This window comes from Bactrocera oleae, chromosome 5 (genome assembly GCF_042242935.1).
Source record: "Bactrocera oleae isolate idBacOlea1 chromosome 5, idBacOlea1, whole genome shotgun sequence".
Taxonomy (NCBI): domain Eukaryota; kingdom Metazoa; phylum Arthropoda; class Insecta; order Diptera; family Tephritidae; genus Bactrocera; species Bactrocera oleae.
This window is the reverse complement of record NC_091539.1, coordinates 40,826,780-40,853,789: the sequence shown is the minus strand read 5'-3', so window position 1 is coordinate 40,853,789 and position 27,010 is coordinate 40,826,780. Positions and strand designations below refer to the sequence as shown.

The window sequence follows — 27,010 nt, the reverse complement described above, 5'->3', positions numbered from 1 at the left end:
AAATCTAAAATTTTGACAAAAGATTTAATAACAGTACTCAAAACTACTTTCACTAATTCACTTTGCCTTAGAGTGTCTAAAACGCTCCAAAAATACGAAGCTGCTTTGTCAATACCATTTCAAAATAGTTTCTAAAAACAAAAAAGAAAGTGCTGCCAGCGAGATTTGAGCAAAGCTGCTTTCAGTCACGTTTCATCTCCATTGGCATTGACATTGAGTGAACAAAAGTGCAATCCTTTTGTTGGTAATCAGTAATTGTATTTACCGCACACATATATACAAATGTAGTTATGTTATTACAATATTTGAATGTCATTATTGCAATCAATGTTAAATTATTTGTGGCTGACAAACGGCGGCAGGCTTGCATTTGGGCGTATAAATGTGTGCTTGTGTGCGTTTTTGAGTCTGCACTTGACTGTAGTTGGCACTTCATGTTCGCCATGGCATATTTGCGGCAACACAACAATAACAATAACAATTACAACATATATACATACCAAACATACAGTCTGACTGTGAAACATAACGCCTTTGGCCAAGGTTATGGCTGGGCAGGCCACTGTGCGTATGGAAAAGTCGTTACCGCAAATTTATGTTTAAAAAACAATAAAGAAACAGAAATAACAGCGCTCGTATTGCAACAAAGTATGGGGAGAATATTGCAAAATAATAATTATAAATTGCATGCATAAATAACATGGCATTTAAAAGCAGCAAATTCCCATAATCATCATATTCGTAAGTGCAAACGGTTTACATTTCATTTTGACCTCAAACGGCGCTCATCTTCTCAGACAGATTTTATTTGTTGTTTGTTTAGCTTTGCTCATCTCATTATCTCCAACCTCAAATAGTCGAGCGCTCACGTGTATTAATCCTCACAATGAAGTCATGCATAGCTCATGTGCTTTTGTTTATATTGAGGATTTAATAGATTAACATATGTATTGAATATTATTAATCTTTTAATAGCATACTACTTTTGTTTTTAGTAGTTATTAATGTTTGAGGTTAGGGGTTTCTTAAACATACGCTGCTGTGATCGCTTTAGAAAATGTATGCAAATTTATAGAATTATTATTTTTATACCCTGAATAGGGTATATTACCATAAGTATACAACGAAGTATGTAAAACCCAAAAAGAAAACCTGGGGACAAGGTGACAAGCTGAGTCGTTTTCACCATGTCCATCTGTCTGTATATACGCAAACAAGCCCCTCTGTTTTTAGATAGTTTAGTTATTTTCTGCTCAAGAAGCTGCTCAGTTGTCGGGACCCATACGACAAGCAAGCCGTACAAACTGACCGATCCAACTCAAGTCCTTGTATAGAAAACTTTATTATTTGGACTGGTATCTTCATGCACAGATTATTATCTAAGACAGCAGTACAATCTCCGCAGAAATTGTTGAGATCAGACAACTACAGCATATAGCTGTCATACAAACTGATCGATCAAACTGAAGAATAAATTGATGAAATTTTCACAAAATTTGGCATAGCCGAGCATACTTGTATAGTTCAGATCGGTCAACTATAGCATATATGTAGCTGCCATTCGTTAACGGTTTTTCTTGCTTTCTAAACATTGAACTAAGAAAGCTCCTCCGAATTCGAAGTCAGTGAAATTTTGTGCTATTTTAGGCCTCACTTTAAGGGGCACACCTTATGTGAAATTAAAAAAAATTTATTTAAAATTTTTTTCGACATAACCTCAATAATAATCATATTAGTAATCAGCAAACAACTGTTTACGGTTATGGTTGAAACCAAAACCAAGCTCTATGTTTATGGTTTGGCAACGACATTACCAATCGAACTCACTCTTAGTTGTATCAGCTGTTTATGCCATTATGATTATTTCAATTCTCTTGCTCTAAAGTAATCAAGCAGTAGTTTATTGAAGTAATTACTTAATTTATTTTTCAGTAATTACAGTTAAAAAAATATTCAAAATTTCTATAACGTTGTGATTGTTATACCATTAATATAATATTCGTAATCGTTACAATCATTAAATATTTTAATATGATTTCGGATTGATAATCGAACATTGAGAAATCAAAATGATCAATTATGTAGAAATTTTATTTTATAATCATTATATCGTAATGTTAAAAAGTTCTCTAATAGTTGGAAAATATTTTTTTTCTTTTATTCAAGGACATCCGGCTTATGTTATGTGTTGTTGTTTCTCTTATAATATTTAAATATTAATACTGCATTTTTGCGCGTGTTCAGTTCTCTTACGGTAAAGTAATTAAGCCGAAACTTATTGAATTACATACATTAGGTTAGGTTAGGTTAGGAGGTCGATCCCAGAAGGGATCCCACTTGAACAGCTTAAGACGCCAGTCCGTTGTGATACCTACAAACTCCTATAATCCGGATCAAAAGACCCTTACAAGTCGACAAGACGTCTTGTGCTCCTCCATACAACTTTGGCAACTGGCATCGGGAAGTACACCAAGCCGTACCGCATGAGTGCCCATTGAACAGTGTCCAGTGAGAACTCCTACAATAGCGACGAGATGCACTTTGCTCAGGGCGAGAAGTTCCGCCGACCTCCTGCGATCCACTCTTGGCCAGAAGGATCTCGCGGTCGCACAGGACCTAGTTGTCGACCAGCGTCTGCTGAGTGCACGCGAGGTCCATTGATCCAACGTTAGAGCGCAAGACGCTAACGGAGATCCAACCCGATCCCATTCCGATGTGAGCGGGGCAAAGGTGCCCCCCCTGGCTAGCTCATCGGCTTTGCAGTTTCCAGCGATTCCGCTGTGACCAGGCACCCAAACGAGCCTGATGTTGAAATAGCCAGACGCTATCTCTAAAGAGGACAGACACTCCTTGACTAGCATTGATTGCACGGTACGCGCGCTCAAAGCTAGTATTGCTGCCCTACTATCAGAGTGAATGCTCACTTCTACAAACGAGGCTGCACTACGCAGCAGTACTTCTACCGCCGCCTTGATAGCAGCCACTTCCGCCAGAAAAACACTACAGTGATCCGGTAGCCTGAAGCTAAGACTGACGGAGAGCTCCTTGCAGAAAACCCAACCTCCAACCTTCCCTCCTAGCCTCGATCCATCCGTGAAAAAGCTCACCGCGCCTCTTCTCCAACGGCTTCTTCCCATCCACAATTACATACATTACTTACATTATTATTTAGTAATCTTTATTTAAAATACTGAACATTTTTACAACCATTAAAAACCCATTTTTTCAGCCACAGAAAACATCCGTTTGAATTGTTTGTATAAGTATGTAATTGTAATCATTACATTTAATTATTATAAAATAATTGGGATTGATGGCTATTTAAGTATTTAGCGCATTTAAAGATTCGAAAGTACAAGATTATTAGTACCGTTATTAATAATTATTTAAAATACTTGAAATACGGTTGGCAATAATTTTATTTCATCCATTCAAGGACATCAGGTTGGCTTATTCGTTGTTTTTGGTTATTGTTGTATTATTTAAATATTAATACTGCATTTATGAGTACCTTCAATTATCCTACACCAAAGTAATCAAGCAATAATTTATTCCAACTTAAAGAATCACATATCTTTTTATAAATTCTGCATATCTTATACTTTTATCTCAACTTGGCATCAGCAGCCCTTTTAAATGCTTTCGAAAAAAAAAATTATTTAAAATTTATGGGGTGTAAAACGTATTAATGCACACACGTAATCACAGTCGTAAATGCAGCGAAGGTGTCAGTAAATGATCGTCAATGACGAAGAGCTGTGGCAGCCGGCAGGCTACATGGCAATCAAAGCAGCAAAGCGATTACCGCAGATGAGCATTTTTACAACTTCAGCTTTTATATACTGTGGTACGTTACATATGTTCTTAAATATATGTATGTGTATTTATATGGAATACTGATGCATGCGAAAGTCAACTGTTGTTGCCACATAACTACAATAAATAGCTATAAAGAGGTGCTGGCAGTGTTGCATATTTGTTAATAAAATACATATGTACATATGTACTTAACTGCAGTATAATATTTATGAGTATATTAAAATATTGAAACCCTCTACAATTGAAGATGTCTGCAATTATTGTTGTTGTTGTTTGGTTGCATTCACCGAAGAAATCATATAAATGTCTATGCGGTCGAATGAGTCAATGCACTTCATCTTGTTCTTGTTAAATCAGAATTTTCTTTGGTGAACTTTTGCCACGCAACTATTTTTATCACAGAGGTATTGAATTACTTTTTTTTCTTATAATTACCCCACTGTGCAAATGAAATATGCTGCTAATTTAGCTTTATAATTTGCTATTGTTCCTTCAATTGAAAGTATTTTTAATTATAAATAATATTCATGAAAAAATTGAGACCATAAAAGCTGTCTTCGATTCTAAAAAAAATCTTTAATACAAATAATAATTAATTACAGTTATTACTAATTACAATTGTTATTAATATTTAATTACAAATAATGATATAATTAAAATTTAATTTTATTTTAGGTATTCAAATATTAAAAAAAAAAATTATTATTTATTATGAAATATTTTGTTATATGGTGTACCATATATTGTAATAATTAAATGTGAGGTAATCTAAAAAGCAAAAGTAATAGAATTTTTGGTTAACAAATATTTTTTACTAGTTTTGATTATTGATATTAATGATTATTCATTACCGATTTTTGGCTAAGCTAAGAAGAAAGCATCTTTTTTTACAATAAAAGAAGGAAGTAAATTAAATATCAGTTAAAAGTAATCAAAGAATAATTCAATCACTTGTTTCTTTCTTAATATTTTTCATTTTTATAACTAATCAATATTATGTTTTCGCCTTTTTATTTGTATGTTAATACAGTTTATTGCTCACAATTCGAAAATGAATTGAATTAATCATTACATCTACGGAACTAAAGTGAACCGTTGGATTACCACTTTTAAACTAAATTTAAAAGCTTGTATTAGAGTTGTCTTCAGGTTGTGAGAACTTCATACATCAAAATATATATTAATTTATAATAGTCTCATTAAATAATTAATTTAATTTTCTAACTAATCAATCTTTTATATTTATTTTTTTCTTTACAGTTTATTACAGCATCAAAAAATTGCGACAAATTTTAATTTAATATAAACTTGAAAAAATTTAAAACAACACAAAAATAAACAAAATGGGCGAACGACGTGGTACAAAAGCTTTGGAATTATGGTGCAGGCGTATGACCGAGGGCTATCCAGGTGTCAAAATCGATAATATGACCACATCATGGCGAGATGGTTTGGCATTTTGCGCTATGATACATCACTTCCGCCCAGATTTAATGTAAGTGGCTCTAAAATATTATAATTTTATGTCCAGTAAAGAGAAAGAAACATTTGATTGAAGACTTGATTTTCGATTGATATTTATTTAAAAAAATATATAAAAATTTTTTATTAGTGCCAGTTTGAACTATAAAACCATAAAATTGAAAGCGTTATTCTTGAAACAAAATATAATTGTAGTAATAGGCATTTAAATTAAATTAAAATAACTTTATATAAGATTAATTCCAAATCTTTTTACTTTCTTTCTAGTATTATATAAAAATACATATGCACATATATCAGATTAATGGCTTTCGTTAATATATTTTGATAATAAAAACTTTTTACAAATTATAATAACAATAAACCATAAACATAACGCTAGCAGGCAGACTAAGTCGGCAATTATGTTAGAATTGGCTAAGGAGTGAATGGAAATTGGATTACACTCCAATAGAAAAGCAAAATGTTAATCTCTAAAAAATAACCACCCTGCAGGAAAATTCGATGTGAGCTATTAAATGTCAGAGTAAGCTTGTAATATAAAGAGTCTAGGTTGTTTTCGGAGTTGGTTTTACTGACAGCTGTTAATTGATTTATACTTAACATTGAAAGTTTCAAAATGCGATTTTATATAGGAATTTTGCAGGGAAAAACAGCTAAATAAAACTAAAGTGACAATTTCATGTAAGAAATTATATGTGTGAAAGCATTGATGGAATCTGAAACTCAGACTTTCATTCTATCCACTATAATTACCAGCAAATCGTACTCTTCACTAGTAATGCAAGTCATAAAGTTTGAAGAGGGCAGTAGATGAATAATAACTAAAAAAAAGAATTAAAATTATTTTTTGCTTTTAAGACGCTATAGTTACTAAAAAGGTTAGGCACTTTTTTTGTTATTTTATTTTAAAATTAATTACAAAAATATGTTTAAACAACAAATATATTCTGAAGGTTCCATTTTATATATTTTTGGCAACTATAGCTGCTTAGATGTCAAATTAGAAACTTTTAAACATTAAAAAAAGTACACAATTTTCAAAATGGCATTTCCGCTCTTAACTTAGTCGATCTAATAACATATCTCTGCAAGGAACATTTTTCTGCTTTTAACATAAATGAAAATTCGAAGCGCATAAGCCTACTGCCAGTTGGCACAAAATTTTGAACGACAAAGGTCAAAGAACCTACAAGTAAACAATATATACATACATATGTATATGTATGTATGTGTTCATGTCTACATGTAAATATGTAATCACGCAACAATTGAGCTGACAAGCACGCAATGCATACGAAATTAGTATTTAGAAAGGCCATTGTAATAAAAACGTTTATATACAAGTATACAGATGTTTTTTTCTAACAAGTAGTATTGTTGTTTTCATTTGTAACGCTGCGTTTAACTGTATGACAGCTTTTAATATCACTACTATCCTGATATTAAAAGAAGTTTCAGTCATTTAATACCACTATTTATGCATATACATACATACATACATACAAACACATATACTTAAATACATATGTATATATGGTATATATGTTTCCTATGTCATTTGACAACAAAAAGTCAGTAGACGAGTTGCCGGCAGCTACACCAAACAATAATAATTATAATAACAACACTGTTACCGGTTTTTATGAAAAATTTGGCTTACATCGCCGCTTTATAGCGGCATTTTCCGTTTGACATAAAAGAATAACAAAAAAGCACAAAGCCAAATAAAACAGTTTTGTTTAGATTTGTAGATGCGACATGAAGCTGAACACAAACACATATATAATTATAAATGTGTGTATATATGTAAGTAAAAAAAATTAAAAGCCCGAGGTAACAACACTGTCGAAGCAGGTTTTTCTCTAGGTCACATTCTAAAATTTTATAAAAAATTAAGCAAATCTCCTAAACTCCGTGCCACTCTTTGCTATTGCCAAATTAAAAAGAACATTTTTTTCATGCAAATAATAATTTTAAAAACAAATAAGAGTTGACATACTATGTATAAGCCAAAAAAAAATAAAAATAAATTTCCTACAAAATCTAGATATTTTTTCAAGTAGTTGGAAGCGCAATATAAATTTTTCTATCTGATAATGAGAAAAAAATCAAAAACTGTAAGGCGGAGGACCGTGCCGGGAGGTGTCTAAGAACCTCTCTTTCAGAGTACCAAGCGCAAAATAAAAATAGTATTTTATTGATCCATCCTAATTTCTATACTCTGAGTAGATAAAGACAAGTTTAAGATACCATACCCCATACTTTATATTATATTTATTATACGTTGCCGCATAAGACTATAGAACTGGTGTCGACATGTTGGAGAACTGTCGTACTTAATATAGACATTGTCGAAGAATAAAGTAATTTTTTCATTGAAAACAAGACAACATAAAAGCAGTGTTGCGATTTTTTTGATTCAAAAATTTTGGATTAAAAATTATAATTTCATTTTTTAATTCAGTTTATTTGGGTTTAAAAATTTAAAATATTATTATTTGGTTTGAATGAACGCGAAAACTGTTAATTCTAGAACAAATTCTTTTTTTATTCTTAATTATATGCTTGAGATTTATACTTTTTTTTCAATCCCGTAATAAAAGAGTTTTCGATACAAGGACTTGATTTTGATCGATCAGTAGTATAGCAGCTATGTACGAGTATATGCAATAGTTGTCCGATATCGTCGATTCCGTGATGTGAACAGCTTCTTGGAGAGAAAAGAAGATGCACAAATTTCAGAGCGATATATATATATATATATATTTTATGGGGTCTTCCCTGTTTGCTTCTGGGTGTAACAAACTTCGTGGCGAAATTAATATACACTGTTCGGGGTATAACAAAGGTCTCTTTTTTTTGAAGGATTCTAAGATTAACACTATCGAACTGGTATCGAAATGTTTTTCTGTCTTTCCATTGCTTTTTTTTATATCCAAAAATTTCCCAAGAATAAAGCGATATTTTCAAAGATCTTTTAGCATACCTTATATTATATTAAATAATATATATAGACTCATCTGACTAAGAAATCGCATGTTGAATTGTTCTACTTCACCGTTTTATACTGTCATTAAAAATAATTTGTCTTTGTTCGCATTAGACGCAATTATCTGACATAACGTTTTCACACACATACATATGTACGTATAAGTATGTCCGAACACCTTGTAATGCATAGTTGTTTGTTGTTGCTGCGTGCAATAAAAGCGGCGTTACTATTTCGGGCGGCTCACTCCCATGCCTTACCGAGCGCTATTATTGTATTTCACTTATGATTTCCGGTTTCCTGTAATTATAATGCACAAACAGCACAACAACAACGAAATAAATTGGAGAGATAATACAAAAAAATAAAGGCGTAACTAAAAATTGAGGGGGAAATTAATCATTTCAAGCGTTGCTGGAGAGACGAGCGCGCGGCAGAGAGGACCAAAGTGACGAGAGGCTGCGTAGACTTTAACGAACCCGTCAAATAGCTTAAAATATGTCGTTTGTTGTTGTTGCGTTGCTTTGTCTTGAACAGTTAATGCACTGCAACAACACACAGAATCAAAACCAAAAAATATGTATTAGATGAATATCCATTTGCGACAACAACCACTCCAATTGATGACTGGCTGCGCGGGCCACTAATGGTTAGACAGCTGAATTTATTCAAGAAATCAAGATTTAGAAATAAAAAAAAACAAAAAAAAAAATAAAACGAAACAGCCTTGTCAAGGTCTCTAAGCTTGGCTAGAGTGGTATGCACTTCAGTTTATGTATATTTATTTGTATAAATATATATCTCCGTCTGCCCCGCTGATCTCTGACATTTTTGATTTAGCTGCGGTAATTCTAGCTCTCGCCAATATTTTGTTATTGAACTCGCATTTTTCATTTGATTTATTAAAAGTTGCTCGACCAGCTGCAGCGGCGTTTTTTCGATAACTTTTCGTTCTGTCTATTTGTGGTCAGCCGTTTAGGCGCTCAGCTGGCAGCTGCAAAAATTTCGTTACTTTAACGTAATGCGTGCCGCCGCAGGTGTCGATCTATTTTTTAACCGACAAATTTAATTTTTTGCACTTTCATGATGTCAATTGAAATTAATTGCAAATTTTGAAAAAAAAAATTATGAAAAATATATAAAATTTACAAACAAATTTTTGGAATTTAAAATTTTATACAAGAGTCCGTATGTAAGTTTGTGTACCTTTAAAGCTCCCAGTAAATAGAGCTATCGGTTTTCTAACTAGTACAATATTAACAAATTGGTGGGCAGCACTGTTGCTTGTTTGATCTCAACACATGCTATCAAAGCTATATTTTGACATATCGATCGCCTACGAAAAGACAGTTAGTTATTCCCTCTAAAGTAGCCTGTTTCAAACAAGTTCAATCGCCGATCGCCGCTTGGTCAGATAAAATTCGAGTCAATTCTGGCAACAAGGAACCCGCTGTTATGAGCATTACTGGGTGCATATTTTTTTGTCCCTACGAAAATATTGAATAATTTTTTCACTTATCAACCAAACCTCATTTCATTACAATTTCAAGCAAGAATCGCTTTGCATCGAAACAAGGAGACGCAATAGTGACACTTTACATTGAAAATAATTTTGATGAGTGAGGAGATCCTATTTTAACTATTTTTCAGCGCTATTAAATAAAACTACTGTATTGAGGAAACAGAAAACCAATTCGAGATCCATTGAACGCAGTGTTTTACCAACAATTTGAACCAATTTTTGCGCCACTTGTAGCATTGATCCATATATGTATTTACAAAACAGTCGTTAAAGGTCGTTATCGGTGTATGTTGGCACAGTCTGCAAATAGGTAAAAAAAGATCTTAACGGCTACTGGTTTAAAGAAAACGAGAGGCCATTACATAATGCGAATCAAAACATTTTTTATTTCTGCGACAAAAATTCCCTATGATATAAAAAATGTCCCTATATATAAATATAAAAAAAATTACATCGATTAGCTTCTGATCATACGATTTCCTCTGACTTCTTTTTGTAGTTATTATTTCAAAAGTATAGTATTCGGCATCTATCTTCGGACTATTGATAAAATCAAGGCAAACATTCCTACCGAAATCATTGTCAACCCGAGCGAGCTCCTCGAAAAAGTAATGGTAAAGCAATAAAGCTCTTATTGCAGTAACCAATGAAAATAAATTGTTAATAATATGATTATAAAAATGTCTCAGGAATATTGTTTTTTTTTTTAATTTATTCAATATGCACTCTACAAACGATGGTGCACCCTGTAAAAGTAAGAAAAAAGCATCGCTGCTGAGTTAAGCATCGACTCACCCCATCTACATCCTTTATGCACGAGTTCAGAGACAGTCATTAAATCTGTGGTGCTTTGCCTGGCTGTTCCTATTTTTTACCGCTGGCACACTGACTTATATATGTACATATCGTGCATACATATCTATAATATGTGCAAGTCATATGTCTGTTTGAATAATTTATGCGAAATTGCTTGAAGCAATTATAAATATTTCTCTCATAATTAACTGCGAACTGTGACACCCACTTCTAAGCGGTCGAATAAATTTATTTTCAACGTTCAAGCCACTTATTTTATAATTCGAAAATTATTTTGAAATAGAATTTTTTTGCGGTTTTGCCAAAGTAGCTTTTAATGACATTTTTGTATTAAATTATGCATAATTTGTTGGGTGACAATATAAATTAGTATATTGTATGACAACATGCTTGAAAGAAATGATGTCACCAAAAATACCGAATTTGCTATTATGCAGAATTAATAATAATCTGCCGAAAAAAATAATTTTACTCTTAAATTGAAATATATGAAAAAGTTTTTAGAAGGTAAACAGGAAATTATAGCAGGTGGAACAGAACATCGGGCAGTCTCACATAGTAGACGATTATATGCAGCTTAAAATGTTTCAAAGTTTCGAAGATCCTCAATTATGCTCCATTTATAGTACGATTATCTAATATAAATCTAGGTAATATTAAACGTTTTCAAAATTTGTTTGTACGAGGCATATATTAAGCTTCTCTCTATTATCCCAAATATTTATATAAATTGAAATGAATCTGACAACCAATATCCCAACATGGAGGATATTATTTCCTGTATCAAATGATTGCTTTCCATAGCAGATCACAGACATGCTTGATACCAAGCTTGCTTGTACTATGGATAATTCATTTACTCTTCTCATTAAGACCTCTTTATCACTGTCGGAGATATCACTTATAGAGTAAATCGTACGAATGGAAACCTCTATCTCCCTTTTATGGCTTAAGTGAAACTTTGACCATTTTCAGATGATTATACTAGTTTATAGCTAAAACCCAAGAACCAGATTATGCCATAACCGATTATCTAAAGAAATTTTAAAAGAGTTTTTTGAGAGTAAAATATGTTTAAAGCTGTCACTGAACTACAAACAAGATTTACAAGTAAATGTAAAAAAAATATCCAATATATCCAAAATAACAAATTAGTCAGAAAAATATTCATTTCTAATTAGAATTAGTATCACATCAATATATTGCTGAGTTTTAAAGCTCAGGAAATTTGGGAGCTATAAGATATGTATATTACTTTGGTAGTGTAGTATTTAACTTAAAATTTTTATAAAAATAAAATATATTTCGTATTATTTGTATCAGTTTGATAATATTAAAATCGTATATATATATACATGTACGATAAATAATATATTATCTCTTTTTCTTTTTCTAATCGCCAGTGAATTTGACAAACTAAACAAAGCCGATGTGTATTACAATAATGAATTGGCCTTTACTACTGCGGAGAAATATTTGGGAATCCCTGCCTTATTGGATGCTGTCGATATGGCTACCTATGAAGTGCCAGACAGATTATCAATACTCACTTATCTGTCACAATTTTATCAAGTTTTTGCCGCACAAGGTAAGTGGAAAACTGGAACATACCTACAAATTGGTATAAGTACATATCTGATAAGAATTTTATATTTAAAAGAATTTAACATTGATAGAGTTTTCAAAATAGAAATTATTTCAAATAATGTTGCCATATGATTTCAGTCACGCTATTATATAAACAAAATAGTTAACTAATTATTTGCTGATATCCAAATAAGCTTTTTACAAGCTTGACCGCAAAAACTACAAATGGTTGCCACCTAACTTTAAATAAAAACCGTTTGACACTAAATTATAACTTAAAAATTCGTGAATTAAATGCATAAAAAATATAAAATACTACAAGAATGCTATTTTGTGGAATTACCACCTGACTTTCGAATAGAAAAAGTTAGAAAATGTAAATAAGTTGAATATTTATATTAGTGTGTAGAGGCAAAACTGTTAATTTCTCAAAAAATAATTAAGTATAGAGCGGGGTTACCACTTTCATTAAATATCACTAATATCATTGAAGAGATAATGTTATAAAATGTGTGGTATTTAATCAACTATAATAGTAAAAAATGGAAAAAGACAATTTAATTAAAAACGTAAAATAAATACGCCCAAAGATTTGAAATCAGTAGTTAATAAAATTAAATGACTTTATAATGTTGCCACTTGTTTCCAAGTAAAAATCATTTAGAATAACCAATATATAAAAACTTTACTATTTGTTAGAATGTGCAGCTTCAAGGTTGCATATACTTTGGAAACCTTGAGCGTTGAAACCTGTCTACATTAGAACGTGGTTGCCACCTTTTACTAAGCTAAACAGATATATAACTGAAATTAAAAAAAAAAACAGTTTATAATTGACATTATTATATTTTCGTATTATTATAAAAAGTATGACTGCGGTGTTGCCACCTATTTTAGTATATAAAAAAATAAACTTTGATGTAATGTTTTTCGCCACAAACAAATAATTGAAATTAGCGTAAAATGCACTGAAAAGTGTAAAATTTGAGGTTATGCCCACATAATTATCTTAAAGCAACTATAACAACAAAGCGGTGGAGCACCTTGACAGATTTAGAGCAAAGTTTTTGCTTAAATTAGTGATGCGCTACTATAATTTGTAACAAAAACTTATAATTTTCAATTTTCAATTTTAAATAAGTATAAAACTAAGTGTGTCGTAATTATATAGTCAAACTCTTTTCTAAGTTGTGGTGCCTCCGATACATAATTTAACGAGGCAAGCAACAGGCAATTGAGGCATTAATGCTCTTTATACAATTACGTAGCGCTTAAATATAAAAGTCAGAAAAATTGTACAATAATATTTACACATATACATACATGCATGTGTATGTACATCGGTGTATAGCAATATTTAGCGCTAAATCCACTTTCGTTAGTTCAACCTTAGTTGACTTCGAAAAGCTGCGCATTATCTTTAAATACAATGTATTATTTCCGCTTTATGCTAAAGTACCGTTATGCACAAATAATACATTGGCGATGGCACAAAGCAGCAAAAACGCCCTATTTTCAGTTAAGCATTTATTTTTAATTTTTTTATTTAAGTAATTTTTTGGATTATTTTTTGTTTTTAAGCTAAATTGAAATTGTCGGTTGGCTAAAAGGGTAACGCTTGAGTACCTCACCGCGTATATTTATCAGCGCTTTCCACCAAAACACGCGCTCAATTTGTAGTACAACGAATGAGTGCAGAAAAATCAACAACAACAACAATTGCAACACCGCTTGTGCGCGCGCCGAGTGAAAAATGCATTTTGGTGTGGGGCCGAAGCGCTGACGGTGAGGGAAAGTGCGGGCAATTTTTATTATGATTTTGTGCTAATCTACTTTTATGGCGAGGCAAAGAGTTTGTTAGCTTCTCTATTGCTGTCTTTGTTGTTTTTGTGGTTTCGGTGTGCTTTTGGATTGTTGTTATTGTTGTTGTTATCATTGTTTTTGTTATTTTCATTGTTGTTGTTTATATTGGCACGGTAATCGTTGGCGGCGTTGTTTCTCCGGGTGCAAGCAATTAACAATTTACAGTTGCAGTCAGTTACGCTGCCTGCGCATGCGCTGAAGCGTTTGATTAATTTTATTCCTATGAAGTTGATTTTTTTTAATATTTGTTTTTTGTCGTAACAAACTGCATACAAGCAACTATTCAGTTACTCTGTGGAGTATTGCTCCAATGGTAGTTTGGCTAAGCGGCAAACGGAAAGCGTTACGCTGACAATTGAGGGCATTGCACGGTTAGTGGGGTAATATGAGGCGTTATTTTTAATTGAACAGTGAAGGGGCTACGCTGTATTAGTATGTACATATGTATGTGTGTTTGTGGAGAATTTTAATGGCCAGAAGCACGCTCACGTTGCACTCAGTGCATTCACATACACACATATGAGCAATGTTAGGTTGATTAACATCTTTTTTTGGGAAAAAAAATCTTTAGTTAGTAGTCTCTAGTAGTTACTAAAATTTTTTTAAATTAAAATCTCATAACTAGGCAAGCATTTTATCTCTCAAAAAGCACCTTTAATTTATAAATTTGATTTAATTATGACCTCTAAATCTTTTCAGCGTTAGTCAACTTTTTCTGGTTTAGAAAAAAATTCGAAGAAAAACAAATCTGTGGACTTAATTTCGCATTTACTTTATTAAAAAAAAGTATTTTTCTTCACCGAATTGACAAGTTTGCTAAAAAGTCATATCGCCTAAAAATATACGACGATGGTCGTCCGCAGTTTTTAAATGCACCGATTAAGTGCTTGGATCGTTCTTTGATCTCTATAGTGAAGTACTTGACGCAGCTGCTGCCTCTTCTTGTGGTGTGATACTGAATATTAAGCGATAAATGGGGGCCTAACAAACGTCTGATGGATTATTTTGTGCCCGTATATCTTACTTTTTGAACTAAGTTTGTAATATGTGTTTTTGGAACATAATTTAAGACTCAAAAACCCATCAATAGTATATAACAGACCACCACACCATCAAAAACCTTCTCTAAAGACTTCACACAGGTATTCCCCCGTTGAAAACTCTTTTATGAAATCGGTTTCGGCAAAAAACCTGTTACGATAAGCGATAAAAATGAGTCTAAAATCTTAATTCAAAAATAAATAATAAAAACGGAAAAAATCTGGCAAAATTGTTATATAAACCAAAATAATAAAACGAAATAAAAATATAATTTATAAAACAAAACAAATAATCTGGCAACACTGATTGTTAAAAGTGGTAACTCTAAAACACATGACTTATTGAAACGTTTAGAAACATAAACTTGTAAAAATTAATTGTAATTGATTACCTTCTCTAACCCTATAACTCAAAAAAACTATATACAACTGCATTTTGTCCAAAAAAAAATTTTTAAGTGCGGAACCCAACATCCAAGATATTAAAAAAAAGGAGTTAACGATACAATTTCCTGCAAAAAAAATAAAAAAGTAAACTTTTACCAAAATTATTGCGCAATATTTCACAATTAGCGTCAATAAGTGAATTTTCCACGCCACCGCGACGGGAGGCAGACTAACAACAATAAAACTTCAAAGAGAGTTATGTAATGAAAGCGACAGCTGACAGAAAATTTTGTAGATGCACCAATTTTTATTGCATGAAAGAAGCACACACATAAATCTTATACATATGTATACGTATGTATTAATACATACATAAAACAAAATTTGCACCATATATGTGAGTGACAACTTAGCGTCAAGGAAAACTTATTAGCGCCACAGCGGCCCTTCATGCCACATAATACCATCAAACGAGCGCAACAACAAAAAGTGAATTTGTGTATGTGGCAAATACTGCGATTGTTGTCACAGTCACAGTCGGCGTTACAGTAGCGAAAATAGCCGCTAAGCAGGCAGCCTCTGTGGGAACAACGTTATTACCTTGATTATGCAATCACAATATCCAACAACAACAACATCAAAGAGTCGAAAAATCACACAATGCAGTAGAGTATAGAAAAAGTAAGCGCAGAAGATGATCAACGGCAGTTGAAAGAGCATGCAGCACAATCCCACACACACACGGAGGCACCCAAATACAGTGGAAAACTAAAAGGTTTGCACTTTTGACAGTTGCAACTTGCAACGAGATTTTCCAGTTGCGCCAACACGGCAGTGCCTTTCTGGCTCCCAACAGTTTACAATAACATGCAATGATTGTTGTTGTTGTTTTCGCTACCGCTACTACCGCTGCTGCTGTTGCTGTTGCAATAAGTGTTAATAAAAAGTAAAAAGAATAATAACAACAACCACGTCGTGCTAATGGGGACGCGCTCTGTGCTTTGTTCGCCGCGCGGCTGAAGATGACACACTTTTGATTCGTTTGACACACAAACATGCAAATACAACGCGAAGCATTGAAATGTTGCTCGTTTGTAAAAGTATTTTTATTTTTTATTTATTTCTTTTTTATTACCTCGCGTTCTACAATCGTTTTGCGGCGCTTCACTCGCAGCAACAACAACAACTGATTTTGGCATTTAACAATTGATTAAACGCGCCTTTTGATATATCACGATTTCGTTTGACTTCTGACTACACGTAGCGTAGTTTGTGGCACACTTGCGACATATAAGATGTTGCAACATTTGCACCCTGGCTTGGTGTGAGCGTTTCTGAGCTATTTGTAATCGATATTTTGTTGTTCTTTTTGTTCATTTATGATTATGCAATATGATTGCCTACTTACGCGAAGAACGAAGATGGCAGATGGTACGAGGTCAACTCGTTAGGTCACTCATTTTTTGAAGCGTTATTTCAATATTCCACAGCATTAGCCTCTTTTTCCTTTCGTTTGTTTGCTGTACAACTTTTTAAGCGGTTAACAGTTCACATTTATTGATCCTGCAAGTCCATGTCGATACGAAACTCCAAATCAAGTATAGTCCATCACCATTTGGGTATATCTCTGCCCCTCTCACGATAACCTTCAAGGCAAGTTCGAACATGATCTAGCCTCAGCTTTATTAAATACTTTTCACAATCTCTTCTACGATCACTCGATTTTCATTCTTCACGCTTACACCTCTTATAAAGAGTCTCTGAATTTTGAGCTGAATTAAGAGCATAACCTGATACCTAGGGTGTTTTCACGTTAGATTTCAAAGTTAGTGTTGTTGTTGGTGTTTAAGTTGCTTTCAATATAAGCGAAAGTATTGAAAACTTGGAGAATACATTACAAAAAGGACCCTTCAAACCAAGATCAGAGTTTATGACAATAAAGAGGTTTTCTACATGTTATCCATTCTTCTTTTTCTTTATCTCATGTTAAATCATGATGCTCGGCCTTTTCTAATTTCATTATTGAATATTTTTACTTGGAAATGGGAGGGCATAGACTACTGAGCCATCATTCGATAATAAAAATAGTGTATGTGTTACCACTACCAAGAATAAAATATTGAAATTCCGATTAGATCATAGTTGTCTTTACCTTTGAAAGTGGCGAATCGAACAGACGCGTAGCATGATAAAAATAGAGATACAATGGTAAATGGTTATATCGCTGTAATGATCTTTTTTGTAAAATTTAACATGATGAAAGTGTTTGTTGCTCTCACATATCTAGTTTTCAACTGATGAAATATGATCTCGATTGTAATAAGTAGGAAAATGGGAGTCGAGAAAAAATAAAAATAGACAATTTAACGTCAAATTTACTGATGAGTCTCAATCATCCCAAATATTTAATACTCCTAGGAATTCCTCTATCATTTTTGTTCCATGGTGTGCGATATTTTATTTTTATTGCCATAAAAAATGGCACTTTCATCGAACGGTCGTCGACCGCAGTCAGAAATGTCTGCCACACAACAATAGAAAAATTTTAATAAAACAACAACGCCAAAAAATCCACATAAATATTTAAAAAGTGAGCGTTAGGCACAATCCTCCGAACGCTACAGTTGTGTGTCGTGCTGTATTACAAAAGCGTGGCAAGGCGACGCGACTGGATGACAGAAGTTACAATTTTACTTTCACTTCTCGCTCGCCTATAATAATAGTACTCGTAGTAACTGATTTGCAATTGTTGCGAGATTTCGTAGTTTGCTTTTTGCTTTGCTTGCTTACCTCTTATTCTTTTTTGCGCGCCGTTTTTGTAGATTGTTGCAAGCAGATAAATTACAACTGAAATTCTTGTCGATTGTGTAAGATCGGCACGATTATTGGCAGCTTTTGGCAAGGCTATTCATAAAGGTAACGCGAAGCCAATGAACTCTCGCTATCTCGCTCTCGCGCGCGCGCTTTCTCTGTCGCTGTAGTAGTAGTCGAAGTCGTACTTAGGTTATGGAAGGAGCTAACAATTGGTCATATATAATTTTGTAATAAGCGATAGCGATAGTAGAAAAACGTGAGTGGAAGTTTGTAGATTATAAGAGTGAATATTTAATCGATTTCGATTTCCTTTAAATTTTGTGTGGAATGCAAGATTTATTGATTTTGTGCAAGTAAATTACGTGAGAGAAAATATAACACAATGCGATAAGGTTGTGAGAGTTTGTCTGAAAATATTTTCTTCGATTATTGTAATGACCGAGCTTCTGCTGATGAATAAGCGGATAAAGAAAACAATTTCACGAACATAATTGGATATACTATATTAGTGAATCACACGCTTATGAATATAGTTCAGATATGCTTGTTATGGAAGTTCACTTCAGAAAGTGATCAAGACGATACACAAGCGGTTAAACTGTTTATATGCTTACATCGAAAACTTGCAAAAAAAATGGTTTACTCAGCCTAAATAATTTCGAAATTACTTTTTTCCATTAAGACCACGAAAAATGGAAGCACTTGTACCACAGCGCCACTTATCGTAAGTTACTGATAAAATGAAAAAATAATTTCTTTACCAAAAAAAAACAAAACGAAGTAAAAATACAAGTAAAAAAATAAATAAATAAAAATCCGATCAAAATTAACTGTGCACAGGAAATTTTAAAAATTACTTCTTAAAGTATTCGTTTTTTATAGTTCTCAAAATTCTTAGAAAATGTCCATTTGGAGAAATAAATTGTACTTTATTCATGTATTAATTACCGGAGACATGAACCACGATTATGTATCAATGAGACTAGTATACAGACTCACCTAGTCAGTTTAGTTAAGCGCGGACTTTGATTTTCAATTCTTCTTCGTTTTCAACAAATGTTTCGCGTTGCTTGGATCTAAACCCAAAGCAAGCTTTCGAATCGCTGTTTTACTAAACATACATTTACGTTACGGAGTCTCTCCAGAGCCACGCTTTCGACGATTAAGAGTCCATTCTGTGGATTTTGTAAATTTTATACTGATTCTAGTTTTATACTTAGAATTGGGCCTCCTAAAACCCTAGGTGGGTCGAAAAACAGCCACTTTATCTACCTACCTAGGGCTGGCTCTTCAGCTCTTTACTTGAATTTATTTTTAAGTAAAAATTCGAGTTATTGTCCTAAGACATCTTTTTATGAAAACTTGTACTTACTTACTATGATTATAGATTTACTAATGTATTTGAAACTGTCATATAATTATATCAGAAAAACACTTTAAGTTCATAAAAACTGAACAAGATTGTGCAATTATGAGGAGTTTTAACTATTTTAGAGTGTACTTTAAAATAATCTCAGTTACTAAGTTTGCAATTTTTGTTAATTTTTCTTGAAACCACTTAATGTGTGTAATTAATAACTTAAAAAAATACTTAACTCAGTTTTTGTTAATTTTAATATTTTTCAATTTATCGCCCAGAAGATAAACGTGCTCTGAACGTGCAGCATATTTTCATAAGTATATATTTGCATGCAAATATGTTTAAGCTAACGGTGAAAAATTGCAAAATAAAGCGTGCCAATAAATCAAATCCTGTATTCATAAATTTAGAAATTGACACGTCGATTTATTGCTGAAAAGGCGATAACAAACTTGCAACACAATTGTAGCAGCAATATGAAGCAAAATCGAAACCGCTGAAATCTAAAGAGACCGGTAAAAATAAAAGATAAATATTTATGTTCCCCTTCATATTTGAATATGTGTTAGAAAATGAAAGCATTTCATATATAATTTTGGATATAAATGATAATAATTAAATAAATAAACTTTAACCTTGACTCATTAAAAGTGAAGAAAAATGGTTTTAGATTTAAAGCTTCAGATATCCAAAACTTTACAGATCTGTATCCCCTGGATCCTAACAATAATTTATGGTGGATGTAATTGAAAACTTCAGATATCTAAAAGTTAACAAATCAAAGATCTACGGATATCCAATTATTTTCAAATTATCCGATTTTAATAATTTTCGAAGTTTTCTTTACATTGGTATATATGGTACTCTATAAGCAAAGTTTCATTTCAGCACGCAATAATAGGTTGATAATTTTTTAGATTTTGTACATACAAATGCTATATTTTCCAATGAACCTAAAGTCTTCAGAACCTAGAGTCTAAGGAAATAAAACTGGATAGATTTCGGCAATATATATTTATTGCCTTGTGGAATTCCTAACATGATAACATGATTTGAGAGGCTAAAAGTAGTATATTGAGAACCTATTGTAATTATATTAAAATTACTACTCAAAGAACATCCGAGATTTGTCATGAAATAATACGATGTTTGTTTTGTCTTCCAGAGTTTTCAATTTAATGAAAGAATGCATTCATAGGTAGAGAATTCAAAAACAAATGACGAAGTTTTGCTGACTAGTGGAAGTTGTATCGTCGTAAAAAGTGAAATGCTGTAAATAATTCGAAATTTTATCTGAAAAAAGTTCTCTTATTCTTGACGTAGAAACTAAGATAGACAGATGTAATATATATGTACATTACGGTGGAGGGTAAAACTTGTAGTTTATAAAAAAAAAATTTTTGAAAAAAAAAATGTTAAGAAAAAATTGTTTGGAAAAAAAATGTTTGTCCAAGAAAAATTTTAACTCGAAATTTACTTTAAAAGTGAGTGAGCCGCCTCAAGATCTTAAAAAAACTGTTTTTTTCCAAAAATTTTCTTATTTTATAATCCACAAATTTTACCCTCAGGCTAAGCAAAAAAATTAATTTTTTTTCGCTCCACCGTAATGTATATTACAATTATAGTTCCCACTTTAACTTCTATGTATATACACGCCACCTTCAGAGCAAGTCAGCTTCATCCGGATCTCTACTCTCTGCTCTGGGCTATAAATTATTCAGTTATTCTCGATATTTTTAACGTAACGATTCGGCTTTTGAAAGAACAACAATTTTTCTCCATCTTAAATTCTGGCATCTTAAATAGTTTGCACATTTTTATAGAAATATTTTCTTTTGTAAAGTACAAAGCTCAAAATTGAACTCTTTAGACGTTTAGCTTAGGGTCTTCAATCACAAATATTGTATGCAGACATCGTTATAAACTCTATAGTATTCTGATGAGGCCTCTTTACTTGTAAAAAATTGTGTAATATCAAGGCTAGAGGGTTAGAGGGTGCGTCTTTAGCTTCTTAAAATGGTTCCTAGTCTCCAGTTTAATGTATTCAAAAGTATATCCGAAGAGCTTATATTGGATAAAAAATATTTGACTGTAAAAATTGTAGTTCGGAAGACAGTTCTTGATGGTCATTTGGGTCATCATAATATCTCCCTCGACTAAAGACTAGGATATACAGATAAACAAGGGTCGGAAGCAAAGTTTTCCAACGAATTTTATGACAACTAGCGGAGTGAGGAGCTTGGATTTAATCGTACTACAATGAAAATGCAACACTGTTGCTGGACATATATATTTGCACAAGATCTCTCCCGTGAAGTTTCAAGCAAAACCTCTTACCAACCAGTATTGTATATTTTGGTCATCCGAAAGTAGCACCGCATATACAGTATGATCTTTACAAAGGTGTCACGCGGTTGCAGCGCAGCATCCAAACATAAAACCCAATATTTCGTTGTACAAATAAGCAATAAAACGGCATAAATGATCACTTAGTTAGCCGCCGAGCGCGTAATAAAACGTGTTTGAAGGGAAATTGCAGGTAATTATTGCAAGCAAAAAAGTTGTTAAGCATTTTTTCGCCGATTTTTGGCAAATTAAAAATCACTGCCTGGTGGGTAGACTTCCAGGAATTGCGGCGCGTATTGCATGCTTCCTTTTTTCGGAAGATGAAACAACAACAAGGCAATTTACTCGCTTGGGACCTCCTTTCATTGCGCGCAAGCCTGTTTGCGTTGCAGACATTGTGGGCCATTTAAGCTTGTTTCGCTGCTGACAAAATCAAAAAAACCAATGAAAAAAAGCCACTCTTTAAATCAGTTAAGAACCCTACTCAAATGTATCGATTGCGCTGTGGCAGCAACAAAGTCGGCGACGGCGTCGGCGTTTCCTTTACAAATTTCATGTTCTTTTTGCTTGTTTACTTTTTCTTATGTTTTCATTGTATTTATTGCGTAATTTGAGCAGAAAATTGATGCAATCATCGCTGCTGCATAATGTTGCATCTCCACCAACAAAAAAACGTTGCCTTCACTTTGTTGAGCGTTTGTGCTTTTTCGGCACTTTTTTTGCCACAAATTCGACTCGAACGCACACATGTTGCTTTTGTACTTTTGTGGCTTTTACCGAACTTCGATTTTCAGTTTGCGCATAAATTTAGGGTTTTTGATCTTTTGCGCGCTAGCCATTACGAAGATTCAATCTGGTTCGTCTGGCTTGTCGCTCAGTCCGGCCGCCACCAATGTGATTGACCTTTCGAGTCAAAGCGGCTGCAAACTACCAGCAAGTTACAGTCAAAAAAAGAGGTGTGCGTAAGTTGCTTCGAAAATTTGTGATTTTTTTACGCTTTCAAATTTTGTATTCCATTAAATTTGTTTTTTTTTTTTTGGTTGAAATTTACTTATCTTTGCTGCTTTTAATTTTCATTTTTCGGTTCTGGTTTTGGGCACACACACCCTTTTCATATCGCATTAGTCGCCCATTTGGTGAGCAATATTTCATCGTATTTATGTTATGAGCATTGCTGCTGTTGTTAGTGTTGTTGTTGTCGCTTAAAAGTTATTATTGTTGCTGCTGTCTGCTGCTCGCAAGCTCAGAACATTTTATCTGCCGCGCATATCCACATGTGACTTGGCGTTAAAGCTGTTCACTTACCTGTCTGCGGCATTTATGTAAATACACACAAACATACACACACATACAAACGCACTTAGTTGCTGACATTGCCGCGCGCAGCTGGAGCTTGTTTCTTCTTTTTTTTCTGACTTCACGTAATATTTTATCGAATTTTCTTCATGCGTGCTGTATTGTACCGAATTTTTCGCATTAATTCACGCATGAGAGCGAATGGCAGCAACCAAAAACAACACAAAAATGTAGCATGTGTGGATAAATGTATAAATTATTAAAACCCAACGCATGACATAACCACATAATATACTGTTTTTTTGTTTGATTATCTGTGGCTTCAATAATTCGACTAGCGTTGCCGCAAAGACACGCCTAATCAACACAATGTCACGCTCTGCAGTTCTCCCAAAAAATGCGCTATTTTTATGTCTTTTACTAGCGACATTTCAAATCCAAAGTCGCTTAATTGTTTTGTTATAAACATTACTCCAAATTCAAGTACTTTACCGTTGCTCAACTGGTTACTAGTAAAAGCTCAAAAAAGATGTTCAAAGTCTCGAATTTTTACGCACTGTTAGTGTGGATTTGAACTCAACATTGTCTTGTCAATTTTGATATTAATTTGTTGCTGACACTGGTCACAACTGTAATTTATAAGTGATCTTAAATGCTTCGAATGACTCATACAATATACAGTAATTGGTATGTCAACTTTAAAGGTTAGGTTTATTGTTTTAGCTCGACTGTTTATGACTGACTCGAACCTGGAGGAATAGTTTTCAAGGTGAATGGAAGATGCCATTAATAATAGCATGGAGAACTCGAACTCTTTATTGACAAATGGTGGTGTATTTGGTTTGAAAACCTCAACCCAACTTTGAGTCGTGATACGATATTCTTAACAACTCATTGTATTTACGGCTTGTTACCTATTTTGCTTCCTAGAAGCCGTACTTTCTGTCATCGTCATTTTAAATTTATATATTGTAGAATATAAAGTATAAAAGTTTTTAGTTGGCAAGATTTATTATTACTCGCATGAAAATTTTATTAATAAAGAAGTGGCGTCGGCAAAATACGAGACTTTCAACTTAAAAAGAGGGTTGAAACTCAGAAATTTTCAGAACTGAATGAGGGTTTAAGATAAGGGTTTCAATTTATTTACTTTAAATTATTTACTTAAATTTACTTTAAATTTAAACCCTTATCTTAAGTCTTTTGATCTGTCACTTGCCGCATCCAAAATCTCATCTAGCGATAAACTACTCATTAAATATCGTTTCTTGGATTTCTAAACGCGTTAATGACTAAGAAAGAAACTACAATTCATAAGTTCTAATGGTTAACTTTTACTCTTCCTAAAAGTTGTATATTTCGCAAAAGTTGTATTGTATATTTTCCAAAACCGATAAGGTAAGCAACTAAAAACTTCATTGAAAATAACGAGTTGAAGATTCACTTCACCATCGCGATTTCTTTCGCTATTTACTGGCAAATAGATGGGAAGGTTTAGTCTTAGCTTTGTTACCATAAAAATACTGGTTAAACTTCTACTATCTCTAAACTAGTCTGACAAACCAACCGAAACTATTAACACTAGAACTACGGACCGCTCAAAATAACCGGTTGCATCATTTATTTATAACATTTCCTCTTCATTCCTATTGAATATTTTACAATAATTTCATGATTTTTATTAAATTTGCGTAGAGAATAATATTATAGATTATTTTGTTCTTACGCTTCTAATTTCCAGAGAGAGAGAGAGAGAGAGAAAGATCTTTTTGAAATAGGTATATGGTAAATCTTCGTAGTTCTAGTGTTAAACTATGCAGTATATATTTGCTAAAAATGAGATCTTAATCTAACCTCATATTTTTATGGCCCTTCCTCTTTCGACTGCAGTGACCGCAAGAAAACTGATGAACGAAAGGTTTGTTAAAAGACGTAAAAGAAGATTCGAAATCTTCAAGCTTAGAAGCATGAATACTGATACTATAGTAGTGGAGTTGAGAAATACAAAGTCTACAATTCCCCACATAATCTAAAATAGTGATAGGGGGGTTCACGTTAACCGAATGGACCCTAATTCCTACCTTGTTAAGGGCTTTCATAACAACAACTATCATCTGCCCTGCTAGTCTGGATTTTACAATACAAAATTCCTACGTAAAGCTGTTGTTGTAAAAAGAAGTATGAGAAACTCAGAGAGCTCTTTATTTCACAACAACAACCAAAGCTATCGTTTGCAAGTAAGAGTCTTGAGATCACGGAATATTTAGTGACTCCCCGGCTCGATTAAGCGAGTTCACAGACGTTAGCGCTTTCTAACACTCAAAAATCTCCAATTAAAAACTGAAATATGAGATTTCATATAATTTATAATATTTTTTGCCGTCTGGTAAAGCACTTGTTCCGCCGACAACTAATTCCATTACATCTATGTTTGTATATACTCCCCCGATGTACTCGTGACTTCTTCATGGACTACGCGCATATAAATGAACAGCATACTGTTAACAAAACATGCAACTCATGTGTATTTGTTGGTGTTTATTTGTATCTGTGCATGTGGCAATTCGTGTCTAATTAAAGCAAAACTTCAACAATTACTTAAATGTTCATTTCATAAATTGTAGGTCATTGCTGTTGCTGTTATGCGACTTTAATGGCATATAAAGTCGCGTGGCTTTTACCATTATTAGACAATAACAACAACAACAACCAGACAGTGTATGCAAGTGTAAGCAAACACAAGCATGTACTTTTATACTGTCATAAGCCACCACTCAGCGAAAATGCGCTTACACAGGCATACATACATATATACACTTATAGAAATATAGACACGCATGCGCGCAGATTTGTAAGTAATAGGAAGTTTGTCCACTAATGTAATTGCACTGTCATTTTTCATGCATTTTTATTATGTTGTTGGTGTTGCGTTGTTGTTATAGCTTAAGTACATATGCCTATATACATATACATATACATATGTGTATGTGTAGGTGCTTGTCCACTAACGGTTGACGGCAAGTTTTCTAGTCGCTAGTCGCTTATAAAATTATACGAGACACATATGCAAGTTGTTGTTGTTATGGTTGTTGTCTAAATGTACACGTATACATATCAGCGACTACTTAAGAAGTTGAGTTTAGAAAATAATTTATTGTTGAAAATTAACAGTCATTTTGGCTCGCAAGTGGAAGCTTTACTTCGTCGGCAGCTGGTTCTGCTGCTGTATCGCTTACATGCGACAAAGAAAGTGTGATATTTTCCAACAATTATGGTTAGGTGACAACGCTGGCGAAAAGCGACATTAAAGGAAAAGAGTCTACATTATGTTAATATAACTACAGCTACGGTTTTTTGCACCGGATTCGTTAAATTTGTAATACTTATTCGCTAATTTGAGGAGCTTCCTTAGGCTTGGTACATAGTGGTGTAGAGAACAAAGTGGAAAATTTTTGACTGGACAAAGTACGCATAGTGATGAACTTCAAGTGTGTGTACTTTACCTTAGCAATTGGTCATAAAAATCTCTGTCTAAAATCTTTTTCAATGTTTTTGCATTATAATTGTTACTGTTCCATGTCAACTCATGGTATATTGGACCCTTCACAGTAATCTTAGCTCTCTGCTCTGTGGTGATCTGTAAATAATATAATAAATAATCTGTGGTGAGGGATCTGTAAATAATA

General features: G+C 33.1%; 1 protein-coding gene across 3 annotated transcripts in view; it reads left to right on the top strand.

The window, feature by feature from the left end:
• MICAL-like (protein) overlaps positions 1–27,010 on the top strand; it is a 126,055-nt gene that overhangs the window by 47,434 nt on the left and 51,611 nt on the right. For all 3 annotated transcript variants that reach the window (XM_070110383.1, XM_070110382.1, XM_070110384.1), the window contains exons 3-4: positions 5,080–5,314; positions 12,035–12,219. In XM_070110383.1, the coding sequence (XP_069966484.1) occupies positions 5,163–5,314; positions 12,035–12,219 (337 nt within the window). In that variant the 5' untranslated portion in view covers positions 5,080–5,162. The remainder of the gene's footprint in view (positions 1–5,079; positions 5,315–12,034; positions 12,220–27,010) is intronic.